At 36.4% G+C, this 14,371-nt stretch overlaps 2 protein-coding genes across 2 annotated transcripts; one reads left to right on the top strand and one right to left on the bottom strand.

The window, feature by feature from the left end:
• Positions 1 to 146: 146 nt before the first annotated feature.
• LOC144450450 (zinc finger CCCH domain-containing protein 15-like) lies at positions 147 to 9,594 on the top strand. Its single transcript, XM_078141051.1, has 10 exons — positions 147 to 281; positions 1,779 to 1,883; positions 2,399 to 2,504; positions 3,607 to 3,759; positions 4,507 to 4,598; positions 4,960 to 5,148; positions 5,875 to 6,021; positions 6,527 to 6,631; positions 7,464 to 7,677; positions 8,462 to 9,594. Exons 1-10 carry the CDS (start codon positions 213 to 215, stop codon positions 8,677 to 8,679), a joined length of 1,398 nt encoding a protein of 465 aa, XP_077997177.1. The 5' UTR covers positions 147 to 212; the 3' UTR covers positions 8,680 to 9,594.
• A 1,014-nt stretch (positions 9,595 to 10,608) lies between these two features.
• LOC144450859 (uncharacterized) lies at positions 10,609 to 14,245 on the bottom strand. The gene is made up of 4 exons (XM_078141602.1): positions 13,748 to 14,245; positions 12,453 to 12,634; positions 11,917 to 11,998; positions 10,609 to 11,580 (listed from the first exon to the last, which is right to left on the bottom strand). Exons 1-4 carry the CDS (start codon positions 14,172 to 14,174, stop codon positions 11,384 to 11,386), a joined length of 888 nt encoding a protein of 295 aa, XP_077997728.1. The 5' UTR covers positions 14,175 to 14,245; the 3' UTR covers positions 10,609 to 11,383.
• Between the last annotated feature and the right edge of the window lie 126 nt (positions 14,246 to 14,371).

Genomic DNA, 14,371 nt, shown 5'->3' with positions numbered 1-14,371 from the left:
AATAATGTTTGGTTGATAATTCTGTAAAATACCTTTTTCAATAATTTTTTTATTTCATCTATCGTGTAAAAATATTTTATACACGATTTCTTTCATCAAAATAATTTTACTGCACACGAGGTTACCCATAGTGCACTTTGGGCGGCCATTCGTGCTTTTCATTCCACCACATTTCTACGGGAAATGGACTTATTTTGATTGAAATTGCCAATATGCCTCCCAAAAAACAACAACAAGCGAGTAAGAAGACGGAACAGAAGAAGAAGGAGAAAGTTATAGAGGTAATGTAATTTTAACATAATGGAAAACAATAAATTCCTTGACAGACAGTGACAGTTCAGACGAAATGTTGCTCAACCATGTGAAATACTCCCGCGGGTCTCCTTCTAACTTCAGTTTGATAAGAGCGATATTTGTAATCGTACATTTTGATGAGGAAGTTGTCATTGCTGTCTATGTAGCAGTGGTTATGCTAAAATTTTGAACACCAACAATCTTGAACGTTTCCGATTCGACTCGTACATGTACTTCATCAATCTGTACCTAAGCAAGTCTGTACGCAGAACAATCTGGCACGACTTGCGTTATTACATGTATGTGTCAACGAAAGATATATTCATTTAGTTTCATTCATTTATAGGAAATTCCCCAAAGATTCTTTTTGACTATACATGTATCTGTCAACCAGACAACACTGATTTTTGTGATGATTTTCTTGGAGTTTTCAGTTATGCCCCAGTCATGAAGTCAGTCAGTCCAATGGCCAATCTAAATTATGATAAAAATTAAAATAGTAGTGTTACTTTACACCCCGAGTAAGAATGACCTGTGTGATGCTATTAACATACTTTACTAGCAGCAGGTCAGGGTTGGGTTTGACAATAAACATAATCCTCATGTTTTGTTAATGATCGATAGGATCCCCGATTGAAATAAAAACACACCACAATGAGTAATATGTGAGAAGCTGTATAGAATCGTACTTGGTTGGTACATGTACAGGTCATGTACATGTACATTACACTATACATGAGCCAGGTTTAACAAAACATATGGAAGATGTACTCTGGTCATTCTATGTCATGACAACACACGTCCTTGTCATGACAATGTGTCTACATGTACGTCATTGGTTCTGCTGTGTTCAAATTATGAGTCAAAACTCTCAAAATTGCCATTACTTTCCCCAATATTTTGTCATACTACTGAACTTGTATAGTGACTCATGGTGACAAGGTCCCTTATATCACTAGTATTTCCTTGGCTGAATGAAGACAAATACATTGGGAAACAATATTTAATTATCATATACCCATTTAATAGACTAAGGAGGCTCTTGACAGAAGGATTGTGACCAACAAGTATCTTGTGTTTCAAAATATTCAAAAAAAAAATTAAAAAAAATACAATCCTGACCTACATTCTTTGTATCTACCATATTTTCTGAAGTAATGTTATCAGAAACAAGCATTTTTTTTTTTCTGTCTTAGTAGAAGGCAGCAACTTATGTTGAGCTTGGACATTACTGTCTTGAATCCCAGCAGGCTTATCACAGAAAATAGTGTGCAAAGATAATGTCTCGTTTGTTAAAAGGAATGATAAAAATATAATGATACATGTACATTGATTTTCAGTGTGTCTAAGGCTTGGACAAGGTTAGACTGTAAGGTACGCCAATGATGGGGCACCCTCACACATCGAGGGCGATGAGGGCGGAGCGGCATGACGTATCTTACAGTCTAGGACATAAGTATTGATTCTTTTGATTTATTTTGCAGGATAAAACCTTTGGATTGAAAAACAAAAAAGGAGCTAAACAACAGCAATTTATCAAAAATGTGACACACCAAGTAAAGTTTGGTGGTCAGAAAAGTGCCAAGCAGGTAAGTAAATTTGTGTATTGGTACATGTAAATTGCTGAGATGTGTTGCCAAGTGTCATGTTGCCCTTTCCACTGTGTTAGTATACTATATTACATATATATTTAGAAACACAAAATTCAACAGTACATCATTTTTAGACAATCATGATAACTCTGTGTCTGCAATGAAAATAACCACAAAAGCTACTTAAAGAGACAGAAAATAAATATGTCAAGTTGTCTACACGGATTTTCAGGATGAATGCTGCCAGGTGACAAATTTCTCAATAGTACAAACATATACGTACATGTGTTGTATCTTGGTTCTTGTACCATTTACATGTACATAAAACTGCTATTCTGTGATGTGTTACTGTTGGCCACCAACTTGACCTGAAGAGGGACATAAAACTGCAGTTCTTTAACATGCTACTGTATTTCATGTACATGTGCATAGCTTCCTATAGAGTTGTTGTCATGTACTATTGCCACAAGGTGTTACTTGAATAAAACTTCTCATTGTTGATAAACTTACAGGTAGCCAAGGAACAGGAAGATTCTAAACTAAAGAAGAAAGATACAAAGAAAAAAGAACAGGATGAACTGAATATGTTATTTAAACCTGTACAAAAAATTTCCAAAGGTAGGTTTGTTCTCTAACAAATTAACCCTATAATCATCTTCCTAAGACAAATGTGCAAATGGAAACCAGTGTTATGGTTACAATGAATTGGTCCACCTTGAGACTGTTTTATCGGAATATTGAATATTCACACAATGTCATCTTACATGTAGGACAGTGAGATATATGTATAGATAGTTACTTTGGGATGGTCAAGTAGAAACAAATGCGATCTTTCAACCTGTTTACTCTGGACCTTGATCCCACACTTATTCTAATATGCAGCGCTAAAGTCTCTCTCTCCCCAAACATAGAGGTAACTTGTCTTGTGATGTGTTTGGGTTGACTTGTGCCAAGGAATGAACATAACATGTCACAGTTCCTGTGTAGCATTGACAAGTTCATGCATGTTCATTTTCCATTAAGAAGTTTGGTCTGATCTGAATTCCATTCTATGGTGTATCCAAAATTACAGTACATCAATAATCATTCCTTTAGTTTGACTATCTGCCATGCTGTTCATCACATGATTAAACGTAGAAATTGTACTGTAGTTAGTAGTCTAGAAGTGCTAGAACCCTCAGGCTACTCTGCTTATTTAAAAAGCAACCTACAAATGACCAATTGCTGCCACTGAGGGCACTGTGCCCAGACAGAGGCACTCATCATCACCTTTTATCTTTATTCGACAACCCCCAAAGTACAGATCCAAGGTCTTACTACAAAAGTTTGAAGTTAGTAGAGTAAAATATGTATGTGATGCTTCAAATGAAACAAAAATGAGTCAGAAAAAGAAAAACATTTCAGAATAGGCCTATAACCCCAAAGAGCCTATTACCTATAGTGAAAAGGTCATGAATATTCATTGTTCAACCATTGCATGAACATATCTGCTGACTCCCATGATGCAATGTGGCCGACAGCAAAGATCTCCAAAGCGGGACCAACTTCAATTCATTATATTATGTTTTCTCTGAAATTGCATATAATGTGGGTGATGTCAAACCATGACACCACACTCTAGAATGCAAAGTTCATGAAAATGTCTTTATTTCTTAAGAGTGTCGTCCCCCTTTAATGTAAGGGAATGTTCATTTTGTTGTATTTCTTGTTGAATCATAAGGTGCTGATCCCAAATCTATTATATGTGCCTTCTATAAACAAGGCCAGTGTAAGAAGGGAGACAAGTGTAAATTTTCTCATGACTTGACAATGGAGAGGAAAGCTGAGAAGAGAAGTTTGTACGTGGATATACGAGACGATGAAAAACAAGCAGGTAGAGTTGGCTTTTCAATCATGCCTTTACAGTTGCAGTATATTATGAATGATTATACATTGCATGATTGCTATTTGGATTGTTCAATTTAGTAATTTCGACATTATCTCGTCTAATTTTCAACATCATCTCGTCTGACTTTCTATGTTATCTCGTATGACTTTCGACACTATCTCGTTTGACCTTCGACATTATCTTGTCTGACTTGTTTACATTTTAAAAAGTACAAATAAGCCAGATGGACTGGGTGATGTATTAGGGATGATCGCACAAAGTCGCACAAGCTCAACAAACGAATGATAAGACCTCTCCCCAAAAACAAACATTCACAAGTGTGACATTAAACGTTTATATATGATGTAAACTATGATGAAATCTGCAGCGATCACACCACTACGATCGATGCAATGTAAAAATGTGATTGTAAACACATTAAAATACTAGTACATGTACTGCAGCACCATATCTCACATTAGAAGTAAATTTTTATCAACTTATCAACATCTCAATTGTAAATTCAAAAGCTGTTATCATTGAAGAAGTGAAAGTTTTCTGTCCAAATTTGTTTATAAGTGCGAAAGTGAAGTTCAGCAATTGCATTGACACCAGACCCCCACACCCCCATAATGAACAAAGTTTGCTTATTGAGCTAGTGTGACATTGTGCGATCGTCCCTTAACTTGCTGCTGTTTTTGTTGTCACTTTTCACATGTCGCTATAACGACCAACTCTTACTCTGTGATACAGATAGCATGGACAATTGGGATGATGCAAAGTTAGCTGAAGTTGTTGAACAGAAACATGGTGCAGCAGAGAATAAGAGAACCACCACTGAAATTGTAAGTGTTAACAATATTGTATTCCTTTCTCATATAATCTGTACCAGTGTGCCCTCTAAAGATAGCCAAATTTTGTTGTTGTAATTCAAAATGTGAAAAACTGGCATTTCTTGTGAGTCAACACATAGTAAGAGATAGGGGAATGCCACGTTTTGGTGCATCACTAGAAATATTGTGCATCAGTGGTGCATCAAATTGGTAGTAGAGGGTACACTGATCTGTACCATGACAGAACCCCATGACATGTGAGTGCAAATGTGGTGTACTCTGGGTATTTGCATGAGTGCTTGCAGTGTTCTATGCGCCCATACTTTCACGAGCGTAGCGCCTCCTTATTAACATATACTTGATTTCTCACCAGGTGTGCAAGCACTTCCTTCAAGCAATAGAAGATGGCAAGTACGGATGGTTTTGGAGCTGTCCCAATGGTGGAGATAAGTGTATGTACAGACATGCCCTCCCTCCAGGCTTTGTCCTCAAGAAACACAAGAAGAAAGACCAATCAGAGGAAGAGGAAAAAATTACACTAGAAGAACTGATTGAAGAAGAGGTATAGTTACATGTATAGTCTGACATTTGTATTAGTTGTATACTTCACTGTGAACAGGAAAATGACATGAAATGAAAACCAAGTATGTGTGGTTGTCTGGAATTTCAACTTTATAATGTACAAGATGGCAATTTTAAACAACTTATCACATTGTAAGGCATGCCTAAATTGGCTGTCTTGTAACTTGTCAAGAATTGAAAGTTAAAATTGTTCATATATAAATATAGCCATTTGTTAGGGGATCTTCACGTGGGGGGGGGGGGGGGGGGGTTCATGTATGAAATTCAGTGTAGCCTGATTTCAATAATAGACCAAAAGATCCGTCATTGTTTCTGCTTATGTAACATGCTCCAACCAAGTGGGTAGCTAGTGGTTACGCAGACCAACAACACCTTTTCTAGTCTTGCTGCTAGACCCTTCAAGCTATTCTGCTCACTGTAAAGGTGACCAAACGTTGCTAGTGAGGGCCATAGTTCCACTCCCATATCTATCAGAAGAAAGCCCAAGCAGCTAGACTACACATTTTTCAGTCTATAGTTATGGATCTTCATGTATAAATATAGCCATACTTGGGGGAGCTTCACATATGAATGTAGCCTAACATAGGGGAGCTTCCAAGAAAATAGACCCTTCTCTGAGCATAAGTGAGACAGATGAAAATATTTGTTCTGTATGCTACTGTTTTCACTGAATTTTTTAACTAAATTTAAATTGTTGTATGTACAGCGTGCTAGACTTGGCGGAGATCTTGCAAAAATCACCTTAGAATCCTTCATGGAATGGAAAAAAAAGAAGATTCAGGAGAAAAAGAAAAAACGAGACGCTGACACTAAAAAGAGGAAAGAAGACTTCAAACAAGGAAGATCTCTAGGTGTAAGTTTGATGACTAGAATTGACAAGATCAATTTGTTAACATTTTTAAATGATAAAAAGCCATGGAATGATGTTTGAGTTTTGGCGATGGATAGCAAAATATGACTGTTGATTAAAATTTGTGTGATGACATAAAGGCTTTTTGTTTGACAAGGATACTGTAATTTGCATCAGTTACACATAACAAATGTTTGATGGAGGGTGGTTCTGTTAATGTATGCACATATGGATCTTCTTTTTATCAATTTTAAATAACCACATCCCTTGTTAAGAAAGCCACTAGGGTGGTCAATGTACTAAAAAAATGTTTAAGTACATGTAAATCTGGCCACTGTGGTGATCAATGTGCTAAAATATCCAAATACCATATTCATCTATCGTGGGTTAATGTACATCTATAAAATATTCCATATCTTAAAAGCTATGTAGAGCATATGATGTGCATGCAGTGTGATGGGACTTTGTGGTATACATATACATGATAAATTTTGTTTTTCACCTGTAGGTAAGTGGCAGAGAAGTATTTGAATTTAAACCAGAATTGGCAGATGCAGATGATGAGGGCGCCGATGATACCAAGTATGTGCGAGAAGAAGAGGATGAAGAACAAGTAAGGAACTACATTTACTTAATATACCTAACGTCTTGTCAGTGTGTGATCCTCAATCTCCGTACCACTGTCTGTCATGACATGTGTTTACAGTGTGTGGATGAGGTAGAGTGGGGATAAAGGAATGGGGGGGGGGGGGGGGGGGTTCTCTCACCTGTTAGTTTGGTAGGGATCTCAGACCCAATTTTAGACCAGTTTATTTTGTAAAAAACACCCTCATTTGAAACCCAAGCTGTACTCAAGGATTATTATCAGTAGTAGAATCTTGTAATCAAGGATTGGTGTTATTCATACCAACATTGAACCTCTGTACATGTATATCTACATATATATTCATGTTGTACACTCAGAATACATATCCCAAAGGGTGTCCATGTACCAGCACTTACATTACGTAACCCAACATGTAAGGGTGGACTTAATTAGGGTGGATGAATTGAATGGTTTCATGTGGAGTTAATGTGTAGAGTGATTTGATATGTAGTAGTAGTCTAATTATTTTCAATATCAGTAGTCTTGTATAGGAAATTGTAAAATACAAGATATAGTTTCAACTTTACCTTCAAGAAATTATACATTGTAGAATATTTAAATAATTATTTGCCAGTTGTTGAAGACAGTTTGCTTGTTCTTTGTTAAGTTTAAGTTCTGTTTTTCCCATCTTTTAGTTTTATATGCATAAACAAATACCCCCCTCCTCCCACTGCCGTAGAAAGATTAAGTGCAACGTCTGTGATTGCATTCACAGTAACATGGTACAGCCTATAAAGTACAGTATCGTGACTACATCATACATGCACAACATTCACTTGGATTGCATCATTTCTTTCAGGAACAAGGAGAGGCCAAAGAATTGACACTAGAAGCACTGGCCGCATCAGCTATATCTTCCAGTGACAACACTAACTGTACTGTGGCAACATCTCATCTTAGAAGCGGTACTAAAAGTCAAACTCAGCCCAATCTCTTACCAAATCACGGTGACGGAGATAATAAAAATAAAAATATATCAGAATTGAATGGTCCACTTCAGAATAATGAAGATGGTAAGTGTATTATACCACTGATAATGATATAACTCAACAAAAGGTCATTTCTTCAATCAGCAATGCAATTCTCGCTATCTGCAATACAATTCTATGCATCGCGAAGGAGTCAAATGGAATGCAGTCTCGCGACCACGCTTGCATTTGTCGACATCTACACTTCTGGTCGCCTATGTCAATACACGTGAATGTTTCTTCCAAACAGTTTAATTTGTAACAAATAAGATAAATGCACATTTTAAGATCATATAATTATGGAGGTGGGAAATTTAAATAGGTACAGTATCTTTCCAGAGCAAAATTACAAGAGATGTCTACAACTGAAAATGGGAAAGAAACATTCCTGTGTATTAGCATAGGCGACCGGAAGTGTAGTTGTCGACATTAGAACGCGTTGTCGTGCGACTTCGTTCCATTTGACTCCACAGTGATGTGTAGAATTGTATTGCAGGTAGCGAGAATTAAATATCAGAGACTTCCAGTATTTCAACAACTGGCAGCCATTTTCATCAGGGAATCAGTTTGGCAATGGCAAACCAAGATAGACGCAAACTAAAACGATTAGTAGTAGATTACACAAATGGGTAGAGATACCTTAGTTATAATAACCTTGTAATCAAAATAGTATAAACGCTGAAAGTCCTATCAAAATGTACACTGGAAGATAATGGAAGTGTATGAAAATACATGACAACACTTTGCCTTCCCATTAACTCGGAAAAATTAATTGTAAATAGAAAGTTTTTTTTCAATCTGACATGCTTATTTGTTTACTACTCCACAGATGAAAGTAATAAATTAGACCAAGCTGCAGCATTGCCAACAAAAGTAGACGACACAGACGCAGCAATAGCTGCAGCCCAGTCGGCCCTGGTAGATGATTCAGGTGTACAGATTGATGAACAATTATTTACAGATGATGTGCCGGTGGATGAACAATTATTTGATGCTGAATTGGAAGATCTAGAAGGCGAAATAGATACATTAGACCTGCAAGATTGATAATAAAGAACAGTAGCTTAGATAGAGAATTACATATGACAGGCAGAATTTAATGCATCAAGACCCAAATATGGCTGTCACTTCCAAATATGGTCACCATTGATCCAATATGGCTGCTGTTTTCCAAATATGGATATGAATGTCCAAATATGGCTGTCCATGTACAAATATGGCTGCCATGATCAAAATAAAGTTATCATACAATTTAGATATACAATAAACTTTGTTTTAGGCCCTGTCAACTTAATATTGTCCTTTTGTATGGAAAGAGGAATATTTGCGCAGAAGACTGGCACTTTGTGATGTCAAATTATGCGACATTTTTAAACAGAGGAAAGACAGCTTCCCTAAATTATCTATTTATGAGATTGATAGTGAAAACATAAACACAGTACTGACAGCATACAAGTTTCAAATTCAAGGATAAAAGTATTGTAGCTTTAAACTCACACAAATAATGTAAATCAAGTACAAGTGTACCTGCAATTTTAGAACTGTGCCATCATTGCCAGACAATGTCATAGGTCATAGAAGTTGCATGTAATCAGTTTGAAAAAAAAAATGCATTTTGAAATTTGAGTATTAATTCTGATCTCAGTAATTTCATTTGTGTAATCATTGTCACAACCTTCACTTTATAGAAAAATGACTGAAAAAAAGTGACTTGTTCATAATAACTATTAGTAAGTTTTTCTATAAAGATTGCCAGTATAGGAAGTATACAGAACACATAACCTGACAATCCAGTTATTGATAATATTGCGACAAGCAAGCCATGGAGGTGGCAGCCATATTGGATTTCACTTGTACAAGGACAATGAGTGTGTACACTCTCTGAAAGCTTTCCAAAATGAAGATCATTGCACATTATTTTCTCTATTGAAACTACAAATAATAAATCTGCGTGATTTTTGCTTCACCTGACTACTCTTTGTTCTTCTTATGGCATGTGCAGCACGAATAAACAAATACATGAACTAGAGTGTGAGAGTTGTATGAAATGAACTATTGAGTAATTGTGGTCCCAGGACAATACTGTCACCAAAGAAACAGAACAATGAAGATATCTTCAGTTGTTTGGAAATTATCATTCAGTTGTACAATATCAGACACATTGGACATTGTGTTGAACTGTTGTGTACATTACATTGATAACTGGGGCCAGATGTACACTTGACAAATGTGTACATTTCATTAACTTTTGGGGTCTAGTAAACAGAAATGTGTATATTTCACTGATTTCTGGGGACCAGTGAACACTGTTGTGTACATTTCATTGATTTCTGGGGTCCACTGAACACTACAGTGTGTATATTTCATTGAGTATTGGGGTCCAGTTAACACTGTTGTGTACATTTCATTGAGTATTGGGGGTCCAGTGAACACTATGCTGTGTACATCTCATTGATTTCTGGAGTCCACTGAACACTACAGTGTGTACATTTAATTGATTAGTGGGGTCCAGTGAACACCTGCGTGCATTCCACTGACAAGTCCGCCAGTAAACTGTATATTTCAATTATATCTGGGGTTCAATAACATTACATTGTGTACTTTTCACTGTTGTTACCAGGTCCAGTAAACACTACAGTACATTTCATTGTCATTACTGCAGTCTAGTAAACACGTGTATATTCCAGTCAATTCATAGAAGGACGTGAAGTTTGTACCACAAGAAGTCAAAACACAGTTTGTGTTCCCCTACCCCATATGAAATATACATGATACAATGTTCATTGCATCCTGGTGATAACATCTCTGATACTGTGAATGGTACAATGTTGCCCTAAAATCTAAATAAGAAATATTTAATTTGGAAAATCTTACATGTACAGTACTGGTACCTAACATGCAATAGCCTGGAGAAGCATGCAGAATAAATTGCTCATGTTTGCAGGTGTGTGATTGATGTGCACTCAATTGTGAACTTTATTCCATCAGAAAATGAAAAGAAATACATGTACATTGTGAATGTGAAAACAGAATTTGTTGTAAAAAATAATTCAGTTAAGGACTATTATCCTACCACCCCATTGTTTCCTACTAACAGGAGACCTTTACTATATAATATACTTAAGTTTGATGAGTTTTGGAGGTCTGCCCCAGTACTTTCATTGACAGTATATTATCACTGACCAAAACTATTCAGTTGCATGATGCCATGTCTGCACTACATTTATGGTTACCTGGTACTCGTTATCACATTTCTACATAAAAGAATATGGAAACTCAAATTTTGTACAAATCACGCAATAGTATTTAGAAGTCTGCCTCCCTTGACATCAATGTATCCACCAATAGAAATCTTCACTCATTTGCTACAATTTCTATTTCATGAAGGAAATGTCTTACCGATGGCAATTGAACTATTGCTTAGGCTATGCCCCCTCCCAAACATACCAATATGCTAACAATGCATGTTTGCAACACTGTTGCTCATCAAACTATTGTATTGTCCCCCCAAGTAACCATCTTGACACTGCCATTAATCAAACCAACCAACCAACCAACCAACGGTTGGCTCCTATGTCTGTTGGTGTTCGAAAAGAGAGACCTTCATGAATGAGTTTGGCTCTGCGAAGATTTCAAAAATCTAACACAGTGATTACAATTCGACTGAACACTAAAGATACATGTTTGATACTTTGTTACAGTTTGGTTGCTTAGCAACATCATCCTTTGGTAGCCTTTCTGAAGAGGCAAGTTAAGCCTTTCTGTTCTCCTCTTCTGTATTGTCAGTGTCCATTCTGTCCTCCTGTTCTTCCAACTGTACTGCAAACATTCTGGACTGTTCTGCCAAATATCTTAGCTGATCATCATACTGTGGTCCAAGCGTCCACAACTTTTCCAGTTCGTACATTTCTCTTGTTTCCGGCAGAAAGAAATGCACTACAATATTACCTACAGAACAAACATTTAAAAAAAAAAAATCAGCAATCTGGTGACAAAAGATTGAATTTGTTTTTAGTGTTGTTTGAGTGTGAGCTAACATCAAGTAGTACAGAAATTTACCCAGTGGTGATAATACACAGAAGCAACTGACTGTAATATTACATCAATTACACCATTATTACAACTTGCATTTTTCTGAAAGCTGATCAGGTTCTTTGAATGCACCATGTATCACATTTAGTGCATGACACAACATTATAATTGCACATATTGTTTGCAGAATCCTACCACATTCATTCAATACACTTTTCATTCTTGTTGTTGCCTAGCAATGTCTGTACTTACTAAAATCAATACACATCCAATCATCAGTTAATTTTCCTTCTAATCTTATAAATGGGTCTTTCAATCTCTTCTTCTGTTTATGCTGTGAAAAAATGAAACAACATGTTACTTATTTGTCTAAATTACAGTTTATTTCAATCAAAGAGATTGAGGCCAAGCTACGAATTTAATTTGGTTGGCTTCCTGTAATATTGTAATGGACAAAAGAAAAATCTGTTTAAATTTTGGTGTTCTTTTAACCGATGGTAAATTTCAATTTTAATATCAACCACATAGGATAGGGATAAAGCTTCTTGTAGATGCAAAATACTGACCAACAAACAAATAGCTTATCATATGAGTAACAAACTTTGTAGATAACTTGTAGATGCCTTGTAGATTAACAAACAACTTACCATTTGAACAATATACTGTGTTAGAGCTTGAAGATGTCTTATTCATTAACAAACTAACTAACAAACAAACAACTCACTATTTGAAAACATTGTTACACCTTGTAGATGCCTTGTTGGTCAACAAACAAACAAACAACTTACCATTTGAACAACATACTGTGTTACAGCTTGTAAATGTCTTGTTGATCGACAACTAACGATTACAAAATAATCAACATATTTCTTTTCCTTTGGAATATTGATGACACATATGTCTCTGACATTTTCCTCTCTAAGGATATGGACCAGTTCCTCTATGTTAAATACACCTCCTGGTGTTCTATCTGTGAATGAGAATTGATATGTGGTTCATTGTGTATAGTTGAAATTATAGTACAAGTGAAATGAGTTCAGCATAGTTCAGCACAGTTAACTATGAAGTACCATAGTATACCATAAATTAAAGTAGTGTAATGGTAGCACCTGTAGTTACACTACAGTACTTCATTGTCCAATACACATGACTACGCTAATCCATGCTAAACCGTTTACATAGTTTGCATTGCATTTCATCCAAAGTTTGGCTGACTGATCATAATTTGCTTGAAATGGGTAGAAAACAAACATATACTACCTGTGGAGGAAAGAATTTGCCCCACTTGCAATACACTGCATATGCAATAATACTATTCAATTGTTCCAATTTTAAACCCATAGGACTGCATAGTGAAAAACCAACTTTCCAAATCTTAGCTGTGTACTTAAATTATTGCAACAAATAAATGAACTGATGTCTAATGTATCACAGAATGATCAATTGTCTTATTACTTTCAAAGTTAGCATGCAGTTGTCATGGTAACTCATCGTCATCAATAGTTTCTATGGTAACCAATGGTCTAGTCTATCAGCTAGCCCTCGGATGTTCTTCCGATAAAATACGACACACAGCCGAACAACGCTATCGAGGATGGAACATCCGAGGTCTAGCGAATGTCATCAGGATATAAATAACTGCCAATCAGAGAACCGTATTAGCGACAAGCACAAACAGAGGACAAAAGCTAAATTTTCATGTATATTCATCTTAAGGAGGGGCTTGTAAAAATAACCACCAATGCGTTAACTAAAATGTGTGAATGGCAACGTCTACACACTCATTAAACACAATTACCATAAACTAATAAGACATAGTAATGACGTAACATGTGTTTGTCAACACCTGCATGCAGAGATTGAATATATTAAAGTATATATATGCATATATGGCCCAACCCACCGGAATGTCCGGTCTGAAAATGACATTCGCTAGACTGTTCGGGCAAGCCCTCACATGCGAACTTCGTTCGCTTATAGTTATAGCATCGAAAGAAAGCCCGAACGTCTAGCAGCAAGACTACCAATGGTCAAACTATGGCCAATCCATGAGTAATCTACAAATTGATGTAAAAGTACTTACCATCTTTATCAATGGTTTCTAACTTCCATGAAGGGTCAGTATCTTTACTTGAGATTTCAGACTTTGAGCCCGGTTGATTTTGAGACCCCGTATTCCCTGTGGGGTTCATGAAATCAGAAGCAATTTCTTTCAACAGACTTTTTAGTTCCTCGTCTTTTTGTACTTTTGACGATTGTAGTATCTCTTCTATTTCCTCTGGTAACTTACTGTCTGCGTTAGGGAACTTTGATCCTGACATTCCAGAACTCCATCTCAAGTTGGTCTGAAAGAAATAAAGTTTTCTTGACCTCGATTGACCTGACGCTGCCACTATTCCCCTTGTCTGTGGTCGTGGGTGGCGAACTTGATTTACGAACAGTTTTCTTTGAATAAACCATGGATTCCGGAGTGGAAGTGAAATATGTAACTTTCTCACTATACTTGCCATTCTGTTAACTATGGTGAAGTGTCATATCTAGATTATAGATAGTATATTGTGTATAAATCAGAAAACAACGCTGAACGCTTATTTTGGGACACAACGTGACTGCGTAACCTTTCACCTGCCGTAAGTGGGTAAATTCAAAAAGAGGCCAAATCCTGCCTAGGATTAATGGTACATGATGAGACTGGTGTAAAGTAATA

Source organism: Glandiceps talaboti, chromosome 20 (assembly GCF_964340395.1).
Source record: "Glandiceps talaboti chromosome 20, keGlaTala1.1, whole genome shotgun sequence".
Lineage (NCBI taxonomy): Eukaryota > Metazoa > Hemichordata > Enteropneusta > Spengelidae > Glandiceps > Glandiceps talaboti.
This window is presented reverse-complemented; position numbering and strand designations above follow the sequence as displayed.

Coding starts and splice junctions, on each gene's coding strand:
- LOC144450450 (XM_078141051.1), top strand. CDS start 213: ATGCCTCCCAAAAAACAACAACAAGCGAGTAAGAAGACGGAACAGAAG. Junction 1,884..2,398: donor GTCAGAAAAGTGCCAAGCAG/GTAAGTAAATTT, acceptor ATAAACTTACAG/GTAGCCAAGGAACAGGAAGA. Junction 6,632..7,463: donor AAGAAGAGGATGAAGAACAA/GTAAGGAACTAC, acceptor CATTTCTTTCAG/GAACAAGGAGAGGCCAAAGA.
- LOC144450859 (XM_078141602.1), bottom strand. CDS start 14,174: ATGGCAAGTATAGTGAGAAAGTTACATATTTCACTTCCACTCCGGAAT. Junction 12,635..13,747: donor AGAAACCATTGATAAAGATG/GTAAGTACTTTT, acceptor TCTCATTCACAG/ATAGAACACCAGGAGGTGTA. Junction 11,581..11,916: donor TTGGATGTGTATTGATTTTA/GTAAGTACAGAC, acceptor TTTGTTCTGTAG/GTAATATTGTAGTGCATTTC.